Genomic DNA, 22,058 nt, shown 5'->3' with positions numbered 1-22,058 from the left:
ACCAGGTTCTCCTCGGCCCCAAGCCCAGCGACACTCACCACACGGAGCCATAGGCACCGGAGCCCACCGGGGACAGGTTCTGATAACGCTCAGGCACCTCCCAGATTGTCTTGTTCAGCTCCTGCCGATAGAACGTGGGCCTCTCTTGAGACATTTTCCAGCGGCGGCCGCGGGGTGAGGAGGTGGCCCTGCTGGGCCCCCGCCTGCACCCGCACCCTCTCCCCGGCCCTCGTTGCCCGCCCGCGCGGGCGGGGACCCGGCGCTGGCCGCCCGCGCAGGTGTGGCTCGAGACCCCGCAGACTCCCGCGCGCCCGCGCGCGGCCCCTGTCAGCTGCAGCGGCTGGATGCGCCTCAGATACCCAGGCAAGCCCAACTAAGGGCAGGAGCACGCTCTGAGGCTCAAAGCTGCGCCTGTTGCAGTCTCGCTGCACCAGCTCCCGGACTAGGCCGACGGCGAGTTGCGCGACTGGTCACCCGCTCCAGCTGCAGCGGCCGCTCAGGCTCCAGTGGTCGCAGTTCCAGAGCCAGCGAACTGGAGCCTCTCGCCGTACTCTCGCGAGAACAGATCCCGGGACTCTCCGCGAGTCGAGATTTTACCCAATATGGAACCTGCCAATGGGAGGGGGTTCCTCTGAGGAAAGACTAGGAGGAGCAATTCTCGCGATAAGAGAGCAACAGCTGGTGACCAGAGCAGGAACTCCCTGGAACTGTTCTTCTGGGCTCAAAAGGCGGACCCGGGAACATAAGCCGCGTGCGCCTCACCGTGGTCGGCGGGGAAATCCCTGGCTCCGTGGCGGAAAGCAGTAGTGACAGTGTTGGGAAGAGCCAAAACATCTTTGAACTGCGAACAGTCAGTCACCAGCAGACGAGCACCTGATACGCAGAGCCTGCTATTTCTAAGAAATTCTTGCATAAATATGCAGGTTTCGTCCAGAAAGGCTGTTGCATCGCGATCTGTTCAAGGACATATGGCTTACTATATGGAACTCTGTCGAAATCCGTTCAAAAGGCAAATATTAGCCCTTCATCAAAGTTAAGATTTTCCATCCAAACTCTTCTAGTAGTTCTTAAACTTTTACATACACAGTTTGTTTTTTAAAAGCAGATTCCCAGGATCCATCGGAAGTTTAACTGGGTATGTCAGAAGAAGGCATCAAGAATATGCACTTTTATTATATACATCCAGGTGGTTATGATTCAGGAAAATCTCTGCCAACCCTCTTTTAGATGCATTTTAAAATAGAGTTGCTCTGAAGGTTTGAAAGTGACTCTGCCCTGAATATCCGTCCAATGAAGGGGATTTTAATGATCTAATTCATACCTCTCAGAACAGGGGAAGGAGTGGTCTTCTGGCGGTGTCACATTTAGGCACACCAGTTGGCCTTTCTTAAACCTTAGTTTTAGCTTCTGCAAGGAAATTTCTACCCCGTTTTCAACTAATAATGTCGATTGTCAAGAATGTAAATGTGAGCCCGGCATGGTGGCTCATGCTTGTAATTCCAGCAGCTGGGGAAGCTGAGGCAAGAGAATCGCAAGTTCAAGGTCAGCCTCAGCAATTTAGAGAGACCCTAAGCAATTTAGCCAGACCCTGTCTCAAAATTTTAAAAAAGCATTAAAAAAAGGTCTAGGGGGTGGTGGCTTAGTGATAAAGCACTCCTGGGCTCAATCCCTAGTGTCAGATAGACAGATATAGATATAGTAGATATAGATTAGGTATAGATATAGATAATAGATATGAATAGGTGAGGTATTATAACCCTATACCTACACCCACTACTATAAACCTTTTCCTGTTAAGCTTGTTAAAATGTTAACATGCAGCGTTTACAATTTTCAATGTTAACAAACTTGATGTAGGCATAAGTTTATAATAGTGGGTGAAGGTATGGTACCTTATAATGTTCTCTTAGCTGTTTTTAGAAATAACTAGGTCCAAGCCTGAGCGGGTTCCGAGGGGCTCCCGCGGCCTGCTACGGGGAGAGCAGGGTATGGGGAGAGCATCCAAATACACCTCTCTCCACCAGCTGCCATGCTCCTCTTTCTCGCCCCACTCTTGTCCCCCGCCCGTCCGGAACGCCTGCGGGTTCGGGGGCAACGGCTCGGGAACGGCCAGCGTCCGCGCCGCCAGCCAGGCCAGAGCCCTGTGAGATCCCAGCGTCTGCACTCCGCCCCCGCCGGGGCATCAGGTGAACGGCTGCCTGGGGGAGCCAGGGAGCTGAGGGCTGCAGGTTGTGAGGACCAGACCGCGGCGCGGGTCCCAGGGACACGGCTGAGTCGGTCACAAGCAGAGCAGGCACGTCGCGGGCGCTCAATATTTGTGCAATGAATGAACGACCGTCGCCCCTGGGGGCTTATCGCTCAGGTACTGTCTCTCCTTTGAAACGCCGTGTGGAATGGCGATGACAAGAGACGGGTCCTTTCACAATCGCCTGTCTGTTGTCAAAAGCCACTGAACTGGCCGGCTGCCCGCGCTTCACCGACTACCGCATCCATCTCCTCAGGCCTTAAGCCCAGTCTCTCCTTTCAGATCTCAGTGCTTTTGTTCATTTTGTTCCCCAATTCCCCACCCCCTTGCCCCTTCTCTTCCCATCAAATCTTGTTTATGCATCTGTGGCCCCCTATGAAACTTTCTCCAACAGCCCCATCTCATCAAGTCTCTCTCTCCCACACCCGCTGATATTACATTCACCGCATCTACTTAAAGAAATCGTCCAATATTTATCTATCCCGTGGTCAGTGGCTTGATTGTCACCTTGAACAATTATCCATTTCCAGCCACTAGACAGAGTTACTGAAGGGTACTAAAGGTAATGAAAGCTCTTTGCTTATGCCTTTTCTAAATTTCCAGTTCACTCCCCAAAAAAACTTAGGTGGTTACAGGTAAAAGATTGTTGCTGAGGGAATTAAAATGCTTATTTTAAAAATTTAATACCAATCTCCAATTAGTATTTTTGCCTCAGCCCTCCTATCCCCAGCACTGCCCAACAGTGCTTTCAGTAATAATGAATATGTTTTCTTTCTTTTAAAAAAAAAAATCTTTATTTTTTATTTATTTATTTTTACATGGTGCTGAGGATCCAACCCAGAGACTCATGTGTGCAAGGCAAGCTCTCTACCACTGAGACAGAACCCCAGCCCTTAATGAATAGTTTCTTATCTGTACTATTCAATATGGAAGCCACTAGCCACATGCAGCTGTCAAGCACATGTGGCTGTCAAGTTGCTAGTGCAACTGAGGAGTTGATTTTTTTTAATTTTTTTAATGTTTATTTTTTAGGTGTAGATGGACATAACACAATGCCTTTATTTTTTTATGTGGTGCTGAGGATCGAACCTGGGTCCTGCCAGTGCTAGGCAAGCACTCTACCGCTGAGCCACAATCCCAGCCCCTGAGGAGTTGATTTTTTAAAAAATTTAATTAACTTTAATTTAAATAGCCATGTATAGGCAGTGGCTAGCATGCTGGACAACACAGCTCCAGACCATGTCACTGACCCAATCTGTCTTCTCCAAGTATATCTCCATGCATATTATTGCTCTTGCTCCAAGACTTTAAATAGCTAACAAATCCAGGTTCAACCCAGCATTCAGGATCCTCTGAGAACAATTTTCAACAACTTTCTTAAATTTAACACTGCCTTGAACCCAATCTGTTCAATTACTTACCTTTTATTGCCTCCAATTTTATCCTGTTCTTTCCCTAAAATACCTGTTTCTCTTCCCTGCTCTCAATTAAGATAGAACTCAAATTATATTTCCCCCATGAGAGGTGGTATCTTACCCATCCCCCATGCTGGGATTCTTAATACCGTTCTATAGGAGGTTATATGGTATTAGGATGTGGCATTTATTTTGGAATGAGAAAGATTGGGCTCAAATTATGGTTTTGCTCTTTAATTGTTCTGTGATTCTAAGGAACTCACTAAACTCATCAGAAAAATAAGTATAATTATTACCAAGAAAAGGCACCTGCACTTTGGAAGATCTTGGTATAGGGCAGGCCAGCAGGAAGTGATAATTTCTATTTTTTTCAACTTCTAAACTCTCTCAGCACTATATTTTTGTATTATTCTCCTAACTTTAAAGTCTGTTCTTTTGTATCCCCAAAGCACTAGTATTCAACAAATGTTAGTGGAGCACTAGGTTACTTGACCATGAGGGAAGTAGGATTCTTGAGTCTGAAACCAGTGAGTGGATATAATAGCAATTTATAAAATTATGAACATAAAAGCAGATGAGTTCACCAAATCCTAGTTTGATAGATGGGAGCCACGTCTTGTTATATAAACAATGTACATTGAAAGCAATAAAATGAAATTCTACTTTCCATAGCAAACTAATAAGATATCATACATCCAATGGGTACAATAATAGAAAACATTCTGCTTCAAGAGGATATTACAAGAATACCTGGGAGATAAACTATAATTTATAATGAAAGGATATGAGAATATTTATCTACCCCATTGTCCCCAAACCACATCTAGCTTGGCGAGGTGCTTTGTCAGAAGTGCACTGTGTTTTAAAAAATATGTAATATAGGACTGAAGGATGTAGCTCAGTGACAGAGCACTTACCTAGCATGTACGAAGCCCTGGGTTCAATCCCCAGCAACACACACACACACACACACACACACACACACACACACGTAAAGTAATGGATAACATTTACAAGTCAGATGATTTCACATAAAAGTTTGGAATTATGGCTTCTTCTGGAAAAGACCAGCTCTGGACTCACTGGGCCCACCAAGACCCATGGCAACAATTGCTGGAGCTAAGCCAGCTGCTGCCTTCACCAGTTGCCACTGTCCCTGCCACGCCCCAATGTCATACATTGCCGGTTTCATACCAACAGGGTCTTGGTGCCATGTACAGAACAAAATGGAATTCTAGATTTTGGATCTGACTTAGGAAAGCAATTTTTATAATTTCAATATTCTTAGCAGGTTCCTTAGGCTTCCAGGAACAAGTAAACTATAGTAACAAGTTTATTTGGAAGATTACGTGGAGAAACTAAGAAAGATTGGGCCAATATTCCTGTGAGCAGGGGAAAGAAAGAAAGAAAACCCTTATTTACATTTTAACACACAGTTCTACCTCCTTTTATTTTTTTTATCAAAATCATGAGATTCTAATTCTCTTAAGTGATACATTGTTAAGTTCTTCTCTCATCCTCTTCTGCGTTCTTCAGCCACCTTCTCACTGCTTTAGTGAATTTGTGATCTTTAGTTCCTGGGTGTTAATCAGCAAGCTGCTGCTAACCAATGATTTGAGGGTAAAATGCAGTATACAACTGTGGGCCAATTACTTAGCTTTCCTCAAACCCCAGTTTCACCCCTTGTAAAACCCGGGATTGGGGGTGGCTAGTATTAAGATTATTGTGGGGATTTAATGGAATAACTCATGAAAAGAGTGCCACTGCAATGCCTGGCATGTAATAAATTCCCCACAGGCGCTGCCAGGGCTGATGATGAGGATGAGCACAGTGAAGATGCCCTTAGCGTGTTGTTTTTTGGACGGGGAAACTGAAATTCAGTTTCTAAGAAACTTGCCCTCAATTATACAGCTAGTTAGAAAATAAGCCAGGATTAGTACCTCCATCTCCTGACATCTTCTGCGCTGCCTTTTCTGCTACACCTTAATGCTATCAACTGCAAAGCTGACAGGCAAGAGATATTCACTGAGGGCCTGCTAAATGTAAGGCACTGTCCTGGGTCCTGGGGATATGATCATTAACAAAGTCCTCCTGCCTCCTGGCCTTAGCCTTTTATGGGGGAAACAGGCAAAAGGACAAATAGACAAATGTTCAAGCAGGTACTCTCAAGCACTCTATTTAGATAGGGAAAGAATTCGAAGACATTATCATGAGCACATAATCCTTAGCATTTTCTGTGAATATTGGTGATTACTACTGACTTTTCTTCTTAATCACTTTCCTGCCACATAGAAACACAATTGAATATAAAGGAAACCATGGTTCCTAGCAGGACATGTAGATTCTAGTCCTGGTTCTAATTCTTAAGTGACCAAACTGTTTAAACTTATGAGCCTTTGTTTTCTCCATTTGGAAAATGAGAATAATACACTCTTACATTCATGATAGGTTGGTTTCAAGTATAAGATTGTATAACACTGAGAAAGAATTTAGTAAAACTGCTATGCAAGTGTAAAATATCTCTGTGGAAATTTTATTTCCTTAAACACGTGCTGAGGGTCTAGATTTTTTTTTTTTAATGATTTTTTTCTTTGCTCTTTTTCCACGCATTCAGGAATGATACAACCAGAGAGGAGCAGCCAGATTTACAGCTATAAGTACTCCTCTCAAAATTCTTTTTTGTATGATGTTAAGCGTGAAGTGTACAATGAGGAGAATTTTCAACAGGACCACAAAAGGAGGATCTCTTCTTCTGGAACCATGGACATCAATATCACCACCTTCACACATAATGTTCAATGCAGGTATGTGTGTCCAATTGTTCTACTCAGGCCGAGCTGGGCAAGACGGAAACCCATCCTGACTCCTTTGCATCCTACCTCTCTCTTCCTTCTGAATCTCTGTGATCAGAACCCTGCAGTTATTGTATAATTTTTCTTCAGGGTTGTTTTTTTTTTTTTTTTTTTTTTTTTTTGTGTGTGTGTGTGTGTGTGTTTTGACTTCTAGTACTTTTTTTTTTTTTTTTTTTTTTTTTTTTGGTGGTGGTACTGGGGATTGAACCCAGGGCCTTGTGCATGTGAGGCAAGCACTTTACCAACTGAGCTATATCCCCAGCCCTCTAGTACTTTCTTTCTTTTTTTTTTTTTAATTTTTTTTTCTTTTCTTTTTTTTTAAAAGAGAGAGAGAGAGAGAGAGAGAGAGAGAGAGAGAGAGAGAATTTATTAACATTTATTTTTTAGTTCTCGGCGGACACAACATCTTTGTATGTGGTGCTGAGGATCGAACCTGGGCCGCACGCATGCCAGGCGAGCGCGCTACTGCTGAGCCACATCCCCAGCCCTCTAGTACTTTCTTGATTGTAAACTTTTGGGGCATTGCCTTAACCCATTTTCTGTTCCTATAACAAAATACCTGAGGCTGAGAAACTTACAAAGAGGTTTGTTTAGTTCCCAATTCTGGTAACTGGAGGGTTCAAACAACATGGTGCTGATGTCCTGGTAAAGACTGCTTGATGGCATCACAACATGGCAGAGAAGTGGAAAGGAAACCAGCTGTGAGCAGAAAGAGCCAAGGTGTGAGGTCATAGCAACTTGCTTTCATGGTACTAATCTAACCCCATGAGAGCAAGAATTCCCACGAGTCAGCATTAATCCATTCATGAAGGTGGTGCACCAAGAGCCTAAGGAAGGCCCCACCCCTTAAAGGTTTTACCACCTCCCCAGCACCACCACACCAGGGACCAAGCTTCCTTCACGTGAACTATGGGAACAAACCACACCCATAAATACTTTGGGTGTCCCCACAATATCTATGGATGATGTTTAATAAATACATTGTTCATTTAATCACCACTACCAGTCTCCTCACAAAAAGTAAGGCAGCTGTGGTGGACTCAACTAATAACAGCTGAATGAGACTCACCTGACTTCATAGCAGCAATGCTCTTGGTCATCAACACAGAGCCCCTTCCCACCTCTGATACTCACTGTGACTAGTAGCTAGGCTCCACTATTCAGGAGCTCTCAACCTACTTCTGTGCTGTGACCCTTTTAGCAATCTGATAAAGCTATTTTTAAAAATATTTTTTTTTACATTTTTCTAAAATTGTAGTAAAATATACATAACATCAAATAGGTTACATTGACCATTTTTAAGTATACAATTCAGCAGAATTATTGACATTCACAATGTTATACAACTATCGCCACTATTTATTTGCAAAACACTTTTATCACCTCATATAGAAACTCTGTACTCATTAATACTCATTAAGCAATAACTCCCCATTTTTCCTTCCCCTCAGCTCCTGGTAACCTCTCTTCCACTCTCTTTCTTTGCAAATCTGCCTAATCTAGATGTTTGGTTTAAGTAGCATCATACAATGTTTGTCTTTTTTGTGAAATAACCCAGACAAAAAAGCATAATGTTTTCAAGGTTCATCCATGTTGTAGCATCTATCAGTATTTGATTTCTTTTTATAGCTGAATAATAATCCCTTGCATTTATACACATTTTGCTTATCCATTCATTTTGTAATGGACACTTGGGTTGTTTCCATCTTTGGCTGTTGTAAGTAATGTTGCTAGGAACATTGGCATAGGAGATCTGTTTGAATCCCTGTTTCCAATTCTTTTAGGTATATACCTAGGAGTAGAATTGCTGAGTCATAGCCTAACTTTACAGTAACTTTTTTAGGAGCTGGAAAACTGTTTTCCATAGCACCTGCATCATCCACTTCCTCTCCAACATTGATCATTTTCCTTTTTTTTTTTTTTTTTTTTTTAAATTCTCACTGTAGCCATTTTAGTAGGTATGAGGTGGTATCTCATTGTGGTTTCTTGTTTTTGTTTTGCACTTTCCTGATGACTAAAGATGATGAGCAACTTTTCATGTGCTTATTGGTCATTCATGTATCTTCTTTGGACAAATGTCTGTTCATTTCCTTTGCCCTTTTAAAAATTGGACTGTTTGTTTTTATTGTTGTTGTTGAATTGTAGAAGTTCTTTAAACATACTCTTATCAGATATATGACTTCTAAGTATTTTCTCCCATTCTATAGGTTGTCTTTTCACTCTATTAGTACTGTCCTGATGCATAAGTTTTTAGTTTAATGAAATTCAATTTATCTATTTATTATTTTGTTGCCTGGACTTTTGGTGTCATATTTAATACATGATCATCAAATTAAAAAAATGTATTTTCTCCTCTATGCTTTCTTTTAAGCATTTTATAGTTTTAGCCCTTAAATTTCAGTCTAAGATCCATTCTGAGTTCATTTTTGTATATAGTGTAAAAAGTCCAGCTTCATCCTTTTGCATGTGAATATAACATTTCCAAGCACAATTTGTTGAAGAGATTTGTTCTTTTTTTTTTTTTTTTTTTTTTTTTTTTTTTTAAAGAGAGAGGGAGAGAGAAAGAGAGAGAATTTTTTTAATATTTATTTTTTAGTTATCGGCGGACACAACATCTTTGTTTGTATGTGGTGCTGAGGATCGAACCCGGGCCGCACGCATGCGAGGCGAGCACGCTACCACTTGAGCCACATCCCCAGCCCGAGATTTGTTCTTTTTCCACTGAAGGGTCTTGGCCAAAAAAATTTATTTATTTATTTATTTTTGGTATCAGGGATTGAACTCAGAGGCACTCAACTACTGAGCCACATTCCCAGCCCTATTTTGTATTTTATTTAGAGACAGGTCTCACTGAGTTGCTTAGTGTCTCACCATTGCTGAGGTTGGCTTTGAACTTGTGATTCTTCTGTCTCTGTCTCCCAAGCCACTGGGATTACAGTTGATAATTGTTTATTATATAAAATAAACAGGATTATAAAGAAAATGGTTATAATAAAATGTAGTTACCAAAATATGGAAAATCTCTAAATTATGTTAATAATGTGGGTCTCATATCCACCATATTTTTAAAGTGATGATGAATGTAAATAATAATATGAGATACCTGTAGCAATTATAATATGAAAATATCTATAATTTCTACTTGTGACAAAGTCAAGTTCTGCTGATTCTATTGTGGTTTGTTATCAATATCCATAATTGAAGGAAATGCTATTTCCTTCAAAATAAAAATGTTTTCCTACTTAAGTTCACCTATACCCCCAAAATCTGTCTATAGACTCGTGTGGTGGTCCATAAACTTCAGGTCAAGAATCCTTTGTCGGGGCTGAGGTTGTGGCTCAGTGGTGGAGCACTCCCCTAGTACATGTGAAGCCCTGGGATCAATCCTCAGCACCGCATAAAGATGAACTTTTTTTATTTTATTTAAAATACAGGTATTATGTCCCTCTATAACTAAAAAAAAAAAAAATCCTTTGTGACCTCTGTCATGATAATGACCCTAATTACTTAAGTTGTCCTCACCCCCACTCTGTATTTATTAGTCCCTCTTATCTCTGGTTTATCACCCACAATTGGCATGTGTTGGGCAGGGAGGAAGTTCTCCACACAGCCCTATTTCATTTCCTCCCTGAGGCACATTTCTTTGTCCATATCTTGGCTTTTTACAAGTCAAATGTCCCTTTCCAATTCTATGTCACCACTCTGATTTTCTTGGCTCCAGGATATATGTCAAAAAGAGCATTTTTCCACATTGTGTTTCTCTCTGCAAAATGATATGTCTTTCCTAACTTTACCCTCTTATGAGTATCACTAAAGAAATTTCAACCTAAATTCTCTGCACTGTCCCAGCCTTGCCATCTGGACACTTAAATTCAACCCATCTGCCTTTGGGCTTTTTTAGTTGTTCTGTTCTCATCTCATGTTTCTATTTTTTTTAATTTTTTAATTTTTTTTGTGTGTGTATGTGTGTACTAGGGATTGAACCCAGGGGCACTCAACCACCAAGCAATATCACAACATCCCAACTCTTTTTACTTTTTCATTTTGATACAGGGTATTGCTAGGTTGCTCAGGCTGGCCTCAAACTTGCCTCCTGAGTCACTAGAATTATAAGCACGTGTCACTGTGCCCTATTTATGTATCTTTTTTATTTCATTATTCTTCTTTATGTATCTATTACTTCCGGAACATAATTCCCTCCATTTCTGAATTTTAACCAGAAAGATAGCACAGCTTAGTGGTTAAGAGCACAATTCTGATGTAACAAAGAATCCCCTCATTTTGTATAATTTTAATGCAATAATAAAAAAAAAATTTTAAAGAAAATCAGAAACCTTCAAAAGTCTAAGAATCAGTAATTAAAAAGAGCAATATTCTGAATCCAGGCTGCATAGTTTTAAATTCTATTCTACTGCTTTCTAACTATGTGACCTTAGGTAAGCTAGTCAACCCTACTATGTCTTGCGTCCAACTATAAAGTGGGCATGGTAATATGGTGATTATAAGGATTTGAAGAGTAAATATTTTTAACATGCCTAGATAAGTGGGGTATTTTTTAGTAAATAAAATAATCTTTTAACTCCATCTCTTCATTTTTGCAGAAAAGTTCTTATTTCTTTCCTCTTAGCAACTGCAAATACTCCCTTTCATGTCAAAAATCCCTCCTGTAGGGCTGGGGATGTGGCTCAAGCGGTAGCGCGCTCGCTCGCCTGGCATGCGTGCAGCCCGGGTTCAATCCTCAGCACCACATACAAAAAAAAAGATGTTGTGTCCGCCGAGAACTAAGAAAAAATAAATAAATATTAAAAATTCTCTCTCTCTCTCGGTCCCCCTCTCTCTCACTCTCTCTTTAAAAAAAAAAAAAATCCCTCTTGTACTTTCACATCAACTCTTAACATTCCTCACTATTTTTATTTAATTTTTTTATAGTTTAGGTGGATACAGAACCTTTATTTTATTTATTTATTTTTATGTGGTGCTGAGGATCAAACCCAGGGCCTCACACATGCTAGGCAAGTGCTCTACCACTGAGCTACAATCCCAGCCAGCATTCCTCACTCTTAAGATGCCTTAACTGAGATCCAAATCACGTCTAAATATATACTTCTCCCTTTCCCCCATTAGGTTCAGTTTCTATTCCTCTAACTGCCTCTCTGATTCCATTCGTTCTTAGATCCTCATCATTCCATGTCAATTTTATTTTTCACTATGCCAAAGAACTTTGATGACTCTGCAGAGTAGCTGGTCTTGAGCCAAGTGGCACGTGGCAAGGAGGGACGACTGGACCTTGTAAAGGAACAAACTGTTCCAGTGCCATACTCTCCTCTCCCCCCAAAAGACTCATAATTAAAGAGAACACTCTTTATGCACCTGCCTCAAACGCACCAATCTCAGAAGAATAGCAATGTGATGTTCCTTCCAAACCAATGTACTTGTTCCTGAGCAGAATTTCACAGCTGTCAGGAGGTACTGTGGAGGTCACAAGAGTGAATAGAACACTGGCCAGGGAACCAGAAGACCTGGCTTCTAGCCCCAGCTCTGCTCCCACTTACTACCTTGATCTTAGCAAAGTCATTTATAGTTATTTGGCCTTACATACCTTAGAGATAGTGTTGCTTACAGTTGAAAGAGAAAACATGTGAAATGACTTCTTTTCTGAGCACACTACAGTTATATTTGTTGTTATAATAAATCCCAACTATCTAGCACAGCTCACAAATGGAAAAAAAAAAATCTCCATATTCTTGGCTTACAACTCATGCTAAAATATAAAAAGCAAAAGGCAATTTAAAACCAAATTGGTTTGATTGATTCATTGACTAGTGGTGATTCTGCTCATTTAGATAGTCTAAAGGTTAAACCAGGTTTATTCAATCTCAGCAACATTGACATTTTGCTTTTGTTTTGAGATGAGCTCTAAGTTTCCCAGACTGGTGGTAAATTATGAGCTCAAATGACCCCCTGCCTCAGCCTCCCAAGTAGCTGGGACTACAGGCATATCAGCCACACTCAGCTTTTAACCTTGACATTCTCTACCAGAAAGCTCTTTCTTTGGAGAGATGTCCTGTCCATTTTAGGACTTTTAGCCGTATCCCTGGCCTCTACCTATTATATGGCAATTATGAGAATAAGATATACTGCCAGGGCTGGGGATGTGGCTCAAGCGGTAGCGCGCTCGCCTGGCATGCGGGCGGCCCGGGTTCGATCCTCAGCACCACATACAATCAAAGATGTTGTGTCCGCCAATAACTAAAAGAAATAAATATTAAAAAAAAAAAAAAGGATATACTGCCAAATATTGGCAGACATACTCTGGGGAACAAAATTGCTTCTGGTTAAGTTCATTGGGTTAAATGATTTTATATATATATTTAACCCAATATATATACACACACACACATATATATATACACATACATATATGTATGTATGTGTATATATATATATATCACATACATTTGTACATATATTTTACACACACACACACACATATGTATCCTTTTTTTTTTTTTAAACTGAGGGTTGAACCCAGGGACACTCCACCACTGAGTGACATTCCCAACTCCTTTAATTTTTTAAGATAGGTTCTTTTTTTAGAGAGAAAGGATTTTTAATATTTATTTTTTAGTTCTCGGCGGACACAACATCTTTGTTGGTATGTGGTGCTGAGGATCGAACCCGGGCCGCCCGCATGCCAGGTGAGCGCGCTACCGCTTGAGCCACATCCCCAGCCCTTAAGATAGGTTCTTACTAAGTACTTAAGATCCTCCTGCCTCAGCCTTCCAAGTCACTAAGGATTACAGGCTTGTGCCATAATGCCTGGCTATAAAGTTCTTTCTTTACATAGCTAACTCCTTAGGCACCGAATTCCATATTCTATATTTTCCATAAATTTCTACATATCACAGATCAATGCCAGACAGAGTTCATGTTTGGTAAAAAACTTTAGTATATGGGAATGATATGAATGTGTTAACTGCCCCCCCCCACATCACATCTTGAAGAACTGTCCTTATCATGAGGAAAGCAACAGCAATTCATTTTTCTATTGGAAATGGGTAGGTTTAATCTTTCCAAACTAAAACAGAAATAATTGTACAAATATGTATGAATTTTAGTTCTTGACATTTACATAGCACTGACTGTCCAGGTGATTTGGTAATGTCTGGAGATATTTTGGATTGTCACAGCTGGGGGAGGAAGGACTACTGACATCTAGTGGCTAGAGGCCAGGGATGCTGCTAGACATCCTGCAATGCATGGGCAGTCTGATAGGTTAAAATGTCACTAGAGGGCGGAGGTCGTAGCTCATTGGCAGAGTGCTTGCCTAGCATGTGTGAGACTCTCGTTTCAATCCTCAGCACCACATAATGATAAGTAAACAAAATAAAGGTATTGTGTCCATCTACAACTAAAAGTATTAAAGAAAATGTCAATAGAGCTGATGCGAAACTCTGCTATCTGGAAGCACGGGTGGTGCACTATGCCTTTCTTGACTCCGTGGGCATACTCTGGAGAAAGTAATCAAGTCTCTGCTCTTCTTTCTCACAGCTGCTCATGGCATAGGTTTCTAAGATGCATGTATATGATCTTTCCCTTCCTCAAATGGACATGTTTGTACCGATTTAAGGATTGGCTTCTTGGAGATTTACTTGCTGGTTTAAGTGTTGGCATTGTGCAAATTCCCGAAGGTAAGGACAATTCAAAGCCTTTTCACCCAAAGACAGTCTATGGGACCTTTTCTGCTTTCAGAGTAAACAATTACTAGTGCTAGGAAAGAAGCGTGAATTTTATTCACATTATTATCAGAAATTCAAGATAGTGACAGCAAAGCATTAAACCAAGTGTGAGGCCCTTCCATGCCCAAGAGTCCATGTGACCACAGAGGTCAGACACCTTTGAAGACAACACTAGCAATAAAGATGGAAGCCATAGATTTTTTCCTTGCAGCCTTATGGGGGAGGTGACATCCTGTCGTTTATATTGTAGTATGTTCCTTAGAAGCAAGTTATTGGGTCTTCTCACACTTAAGGCAGGAATACCAATTGCCCATTGTGTATCCTCTTAGAGACCCGATACCACAATGACCATTTATGAGATAATTAGGGATGTTTGAACATTGAGTGGATGGTAATGCTATTGTAGTTAAAGTATCAGAGCCATCTTATGGTGATTTGGTATTTTGGATTTGCCCCAAACCAATACAGGGTGGGAGAGGATTGGGGTATAGGTGAAACAAGATTGGCCATGGGTGGACCATTGTTGAGGTGAATGATGGTATACAGGAGTTCATTATACATGCTCTCTACTTGTATATGTTTGAAATTTTCCATTTAGAAGAAGCCTTGTTTGTATAACATAATAAAGTAGCTGGCTGAACTCATAACTGAATTTCAATGAGTATATTGGTAACATGTAAGTTGAGGAAAAGCCCTTAAGCCCAGGAAGTGTGGACTTGAAACATCAAAAGGATGACATCATACATGTTATTATCTTTGTTTTAAATTTTCCAAATTCTCATGGTGCATCTTAGAAAAGGAAAGTGTTGAAGGAGCTAAAGGAAGAGATTGGAGTGTTGGGCAGATAGAAAAGAAATAGCACATATCAACTTGGAGTCAAGTCAGTTAAGTATGATTCTTGCCTTGCCTCCAGCTCTATCTTCAGCCCTGGAGGGTTCCCAGGGCCATCTTGTACTAGACTAAGGATAGGGATGGTACTTATGGACACTGGAACTCTGAATTGTATTGTCATGGTGTTTGCTTTCCTTATTTAGTATTAAGACTTCACAGTGAAATTTGTTTCATTCTGTGATAAAGAACTGAGGTGTCAAATAACATGGTAAATTAGAAAAGGAAGGTAAGAATTGGAGGAGATAATAAAAGGTATTCATTAGAAGTTGTTGTCAAAGGATGCTATTACCACATTCACTTGGCTGTACACATGGATCTTCTTGTTGCTGTTGTTGTTTGAGATTGGGGTCTTTTTGTGTTGCCCAAGCTGGCCTCCAAGTTGGTATCCTCTAGCCTCAGTAATCCTGAGTAGTTGGGATCAGAGTAGCTGGGATTCAGTCATAAGCTACCATGCCTGACTTCACATGGACTATTTTAAATTATTTTTTTACAGTTTCTATTTAAGGTGACTTTTAAAAGCCAAACAACCTTTTATTATTTACATTATCTTTTCAGGTCTGACACTTTCTTTGATGACAAGACAACTGATTCCTCCTCTTAATGTCGCTTACACAGCTTTCTGTTCTTCTGTAATTTATGTAATTTTTGGATCATGTCATCAAATGTCCATTGGTGAGTTCAATAATGGAACCAAAGGAGGTAGATGAAATTTCTTCCTCAATCATTTACTTATTGCTAAGAAATCTGATTTAAAGTTATCTTTAAGATAGAAAAGAGACAGAAGATAAATAATTGGTTCATGCAGTTAGTATTTACGTTAAAAATATAAATACTTCTTTTAGTGTGTCATTACTAGTGTCACCTAGAAAAACAGGCCACCAAGATGTTTCCCAAAAGAATTTAATGGCAGAAGTACTTCCTTGGTGAAATTGCCACATCTTGGAATTTGTCTGCCTACTACCCAAACACCTAAAAATGATTCGGCTAATATTCCAGTCTTTAGCTGGACCTATAATAGCCCAGTTCCATTGGGCTGGTTTATAATACAGCCAGTCAGCTTATTAATTTACAATGAGAAAAACACTCAAGCCCACAGATAAGCACGTTTTCCTTGCCTGAGTCGAAAGTCCATCTAATGATTTATAATTAGAAATGACTGTCAGAGGGACCAGAATAGTTAAAAGTCACCCAATCATTACATTTACTTAACCTAGGTAACACTGAATTAATCACAAAATGCCCCAAGAGGCTTGGAAGGGCATCGAGAACATTCACTCTGTGAGGTACCTTTTCCTGGGCTTCCCCTTTGCACAACTTCTAGTGGCAAACTTTGAACATTCTTATCAACACACCCATTCTCCAGATATGTTTGTACATTCTGTTGGTTACTATCCCATTCTTTTAGATGTGGAATGTTACTGTGGCTTTTTGTTTTTGTTGTTGTTGTTATAAAAATGTTTATTATTTACCAAAACCAGTGGACCTCTTATCAAATGTTGCTTGGTAACAAAATCTTGGTACAGCTTTAATTAAAAGAAGAAGAAGAAGGAAGAGGAGAGGAGGAGGAGGAGGAGAAAGCTATTTGTCTCATTGTCATTAATTAGACTTTCTGCAATGGTCACTTAATCCAGTCTTGTTCAGGGCATTAATCAGATATTTTGTACTTTACTTAATTAACTCCATTAAGTGTGGCATTTTACACTCAAATACTATTCCCAAGTTCCTGGGGCACCTCACAAACATTTCCAAATTCTGACAGGAAGACCTCTTATAGTTTAGGTACTTTAAAGGAAGATTTGCCTTTGCTCCCATGTGCATATATGTCAATATGAGGAGTAAGTGAAACACTGTTTGAAACAGGTTTAGCATGATGTTGTCTTGCACATGGTAAGACCTCTAGAAGTATTGGGTACTGGGCCAGGTGCAGTGGCATGCACCTGTAGTCCCAGCTGCTTGGAAGTATCAGTTGAGCCCAAGAGTTTGAAGCCAGCTGGGACAACCTAGCAAAACCCCACCTCAAAAAAAAAATTGTGGGGTATTCTTCCTATTATTCTTATAGCTTTTTTATGACCCTTTCACACCATTTTACTTTTATCTATCTCTAAGTGCAGGTGCAGTGACTGAGCCTGATATCCATTTCCAGTCAATTTCTCTTTGACTCCCACCCCATATACCCATGATGTAAATACCTGGACCACCAGCATCTAAATCCTATGAGTTGGTGACAGTATGTGGAGTCACTATTCTCTTCCCTGCTCTTTCTTACTTCCCAGATCCTTCTATGGCCACTTGCAAATAAGAAAGTCTCTTCAAATTGAAGACAATATAAAATAATCAGGCCAAGCCTTGCTTTTGTCGGTACCTGTCAGTTTACCTGGATGTAAAACCTCACCTTCTGTCTAATATCTTCTCCCATAGGTCCCTTCTTCCTTGTGAGTGCTCTGATGATCAACGTCCTGAAGGAGACACCATTCAATTATGGTCACCTGGTCATGGGAACTTTTATCAAGGATGACTTTTCTTCCCCCATCTACTTTCTCAGCTATAACAGATCCTTAAATGTGGTGCAAACTACAACTTTTCTGACTGGGATTTTTCAGGTAGGATCAGAGTCTCTGAACTCCTGGAAAAGAAAAAAGTAAAGGGTTATAAATGGACCCCTTCTTTTAACTGCTCCTGTGGCCCATGGTGACAGATCTGGAATGTCAGTCATTTAGTTGTGGAATGTGTAGATAGGCTGTCTCCTCCGTGATGAAACTTCTTCTGAAATAATCCACCACTAATATAGGAAAAGATACTGACTGAACTTTCTCATAAATCCTTTCTCCTCTGAGACAGAGAAGGGTTTTAGGGTCCAGAGTGACACTCCTGATTTTTAAAAAAAAATTATTCTAGGGGCTGGGTTTGTAGCCCAGAGGTAGAGTGTTTGCCTCACACATGTGAGGCACTGGGTTAAATCTTCAACACCACATAAAAATAAGTAAATAAAGGTATTGTGTCCATCTACAACTAAAAAAAATTTAAATTATTCTATATTCTTTATCAAGAATAGGACTCCTGCCAGGTGCAGTGGTACATGTCCATAATTCCAGCAGCTTAGGAGGCTGAGGCAGGAGAATAGTGAGTTCAAAGCCAACCTCAGCAATTTAGCAAGGCCCTAAGCAACTCAGCTAGACCCTGTCTCTAAATAAAAGATAAAAAAGGGCTGGGACTGGGGGCTCAGTGGTTAGGTATATCAAATCATGATGTTGTAAGTGAAAAATAGAAACAATTTCTTCAATTATACCTCAGTTAAGTGGAAAAAAGGGATCAATCTACCAGGAAGACATAGCAATCATAAATCTAGATGCACCAAAAAAGAGAACTACACATTATGAGAAGCAAAACTTGATAGAACTGAAAGGAGAAATTGACAAATTCATATTTACAGTTCATAATATCAACAAATTACAAATTTATAATATCAACACTTTTCTTTCAACAATAAAACTAGACAAAATTAGCAAGTATATTAAAAAATTCAACAATGCCATCAAACTAACAGAATTTAAAAGATATTTACAAAACAATCCACTCAATAATAGCTGAATACACATTCTTTTTAATGACCCACCGAACATGTACCAAGATAGTCTAATACTCAGTGATAAAACAAACCTTAACACTTAAAAGAATTTAAACCAGACAGAGCGTATTCTCTGAGCACAGTGTAATCAAACTAAACACATTAACAAAAAGTGAACATGAAAGTCTTCAATCACTTGGAAATTGAACAACATATTTATAAATAATCCATGGATCACAGAAAAAAAAATCAAGGAATTTTTTAAAAGGCATTTATGAAAATTTGTGGGATACAGCTAAAGCCGTTCTATGGGTGAAATTTATAGCACTGAAATACAAGAGAAGAAAGGAAGTCTCACTAATCTAAGCTCCAACTTCAAGAACTTAGAGAAATAAGAGTAAACTAAACCTAACACAGACAAAAGGAAAAAAAGTTTAAAAAAGTAAAAATCAATGAAATTAAAAATAGGAGTGTTTACATAATATGTAACTCCACATATGTAGCATTCTTGAAAGTGACAAAATTATAGAAATGAACAGATTAGTGGTTGCTTGGGGGTTAGAATGGGGTGAGAGGGATACGGGGACAATCATAACGTGGCTTCATGAGGGGTCCTTGTAGTGATAGAATTACCCTGTATCTTGGCCATGTCAATGTTAATCTCCTAGTTGTGATACTGTTTTACAAGATGTTATCATTGGGAAAAATTGGATAAAGAGTATATGGATCTGTCTGTATTGTTTCTTAAGTCTGCAAGTCCATCTAACATTTAACTTATAAATAGAAGTCTGAACTTGATAATAGCTAACATTTATTGCTGCTCATTGTACGTGTACTACCTCATTTGATCCTCACAGTAACTCTCTTTATGAAGGTATGTATTAATAGTGGTCCTTATTTTATGGACCCAAAGACAGGGAGAAGTTAAGTAGATTGCCCAAGGACACACAGACTTAGGATACCAAACTCAGATTCAGTCTCAGGGCTCTCAGCCTCCAGAATTGGTGCTCTAGGTAGTGTTAAAACATAAAATAATACTTATAAAAGTGGAGACTGTGCCAGTGAAGTCAAAGAATAACCTTTAGTTGGAATGGAGTTTTCTGGGAAGGAAAGAACTATCTATTGAGCCCCTCCACATACACTTTAAAAAAATCTTTTTATAAATTCTTTCTATAAAATTCTTTCATATAAGTTTTGTCTCACAGGCTGATTCTGACTGGTTGATAATGGCTGCCTAGAATTTTATGCCAACACAGAACCTGATGCCATATCACAGGGGGCCAGAGGGAATTCTAGGTTGATAGTGGACATTTGCCATGTACAAGGTAGAAGGAAAGGGTGGTATGAAAATGAGTGATGAGAATTTGTGTCTGTCGCTATTTTCATATTTGAGCAAGGTGTTGTACATGTTACATAATTGAATCCATATCTCTCTGTATTTGGTATTTTTTCTAGCTCTGCCTTTTTATATTTGTTCTTTTTAGTTATACATGACAGTAGAATGTATTTTGACATATTAAACATACATGAAGAATAACTTTCCATTCTTGTGATTGTACATCATGGGGATGTATGTAGTATTATTCATGTTTTCTTAATATTTATTTTTTAGTTGTATGTGGACACAATACCTTTATTTATTTATTTTTATGTGGTGCTGAGGATCAAACCTAGGGCCTCGCATGTTCTAGGCAAGCACTCTACCGCTGAGCCACAACCCCAGCCCTTATTCATGTTTAAAGATGACAAAAACCAAACTTCAGGGAGTCAAGGTGTCCACACTCGGTGAGTTGGCAGGACCCAATATAAAAGCCGGGTTCTCCAGACCCAAGAACCATGCTGTTTTCACCAAACCCCCTAAGGAAGAAGAATTGGACTGAGCTCTCAAAAGAGATAGTGAACCTATATTGGCCAAGATGGCAAAACAGAAGGGTTGGTACATAAACACAGAGGTGGCAATCAGCCAACCACACTGACAATAAGAAGCAGCTTGCTCTACCTGGAGTTGGAGTGTATTGGGCAGTACTGACAGATCAAAGGAGACACAGGGCAGGCTGATTGAGAGTTTTGAAACAAAAGTCTTTTAAAACCAAAGGATTTATTGTTCTAAGTTTGTTTTCTGAGCATTTTAGTGCAGTGGAGGATGAAGTGATAACAATAGTTAGCTTTTAAACTTCCATTTTGTTCTATCTTCACCTTTTCCTGAATTGTTTTTGTGAAGTTGTGCCAGTGTTCTTAACATACCCTATTATGGGGGTATGCACCCATTTTATAACCCTAGGGTTTTTTCTTTAAGTATAAAAAATGGACATACACATTGAAAAAAACCTCAAAGAGTAAAAATGTATATAAATTGGTGTTCGCAATCTCTAATTTCATTTCCTGAAGTTTAAGAGTTTGATGTCATCCTTGAAGATCATTTGTGTATATGTTGTATGTTATATAACATATTTTTATCATATATATATATATATATGTACACACACAAATGTAAAATACACATTTAAAATACAGATTAAGGGCTGGGGTTGTGGCTCAGTGGTAGAGTGCTCGCCTAGCATGCATGAGGCACTGGGTTCGAACCTCAGCATCACATAAAAATAAAAATAAAGGGCTGGGGTTGTGGCTCAGCGGTAGAGCACACTCGCTAGCACGTGCGAGGCCCTGGGTTCGATCCTCAGCACCACATAAGAATAAATAAAGGGGGGCTGGGGATGTGGCTCAAGCGGTAGCGCGCTCGCCTGGCATGCGTGCGGCCCGGGTTCGATCCTCAGCACCACATACCAACAAAGATGTTGTGTCCACCGAGAACTGAAAATAAACATTAAAAATTCTCTCTCTCTCTCTCTCTCTCTCTCTCTCTCTCTCTCTCTCTCACTCTCTCTTAAAAAAAAAAAGAGCATTTACTTTAAAAAAAAAGAATAAATAAAGGTATTATATCCAACTACAACTAAAAAATAAAATATTTTTAAAAATAAAAATAAAGATATTGTGTCCACCTAAAACTAAAAAAGTATTTTTTTTTTTTAGAGAGGAGAGAGGGAGAGAGAATTTTTTAATATTTATTTTTCAGTTTTCGGTGGACACAACATCCTTATTTTATTTGGTGCTGAGGATAGAACCCAGCGCCCCACGCATGCCAGGCAAGTGCGTTACCGCTTGAGCCACATCCCCAGCCCAAAAAGTAAATATTTTTAAAAAATAAAAAAAAAATTCAATACAGGTTAAGTATTCCTTATCTGAAATGCTCAGGACCAGAGTGTTTTGAATTCCATATTTTTTCAGATTTTTTGATTATTTGCCTATACATGAGGGGAATATCTCAGGAATGGGATCTAAGTCAAAACATGA

The 22,058-nt window shown here is 39.6% G+C and overlaps 2 protein-coding genes across 3 annotated transcripts in view; one reads left to right on the top strand and one right to left on the bottom strand.

Moving 5' to 3' along the window:
* MAPK14 (mitogen-activated protein kinase 14) overlaps nt 1–561 on the bottom strand; it is a 73,557-nt gene extending 72,996 nt beyond the window's left edge. Inside the window, exon 1 of one of the 2 annotated variants that reach the window (XM_081294426.1) lies at nt 39–561. In XM_081294426.1, coding sequence (XP_081150552.1) covers nt 39–154 — 116 coding nt within the window. In that variant the 5' untranslated portion in view covers nt 155–561. The remainder of the gene's footprint in view (nt 1–38) is intronic. The other variant, XM_081294425.1, reaches the window with a different exon arrangement.
* Nucleotides 562–2,322: 1,761 nt separating this feature from the next.
* SLC26A8 (solute carrier family 26 member 8) overlaps nt 2,323–22,058 on the top strand; it is a gene marked incomplete at both ends in the record, with an annotated part of 64,299 nt that continues 44,563 nt past the window's right edge. Inside the window, 5 exons of the mRNA XM_081294977.1 lie at nt 2,323–2,362; nt 6,275–6,464; nt 14,064–14,203; nt 15,698–15,814; nt 17,561–17,742. Coding sequence (XP_081151103.1) covers nt 2,323–2,362; nt 6,275–6,464; nt 14,064–14,203; nt 15,698–15,814; nt 17,561–17,742 — 669 coding nt within the window. The remainder of the gene's footprint in view (nt 2,363–6,274; nt 6,465–14,063; nt 14,204–15,697; nt 15,815–17,560; nt 17,743–22,058) is intronic.

Source organism: Spermophilus citellus, assembly GCF_964194105.1.
Source record: "Spermophilus citellus genome assembly, chromosome: 5".
Taxonomy (NCBI): Eukaryota; Metazoa; Chordata; class Mammalia; order Rodentia; family Sciuridae; genus Spermophilus; species Spermophilus citellus.
Note: the sequence above shows the minus strand (reverse complement) of the source record. Positions and strands in the feature narration are given on the sequence as shown.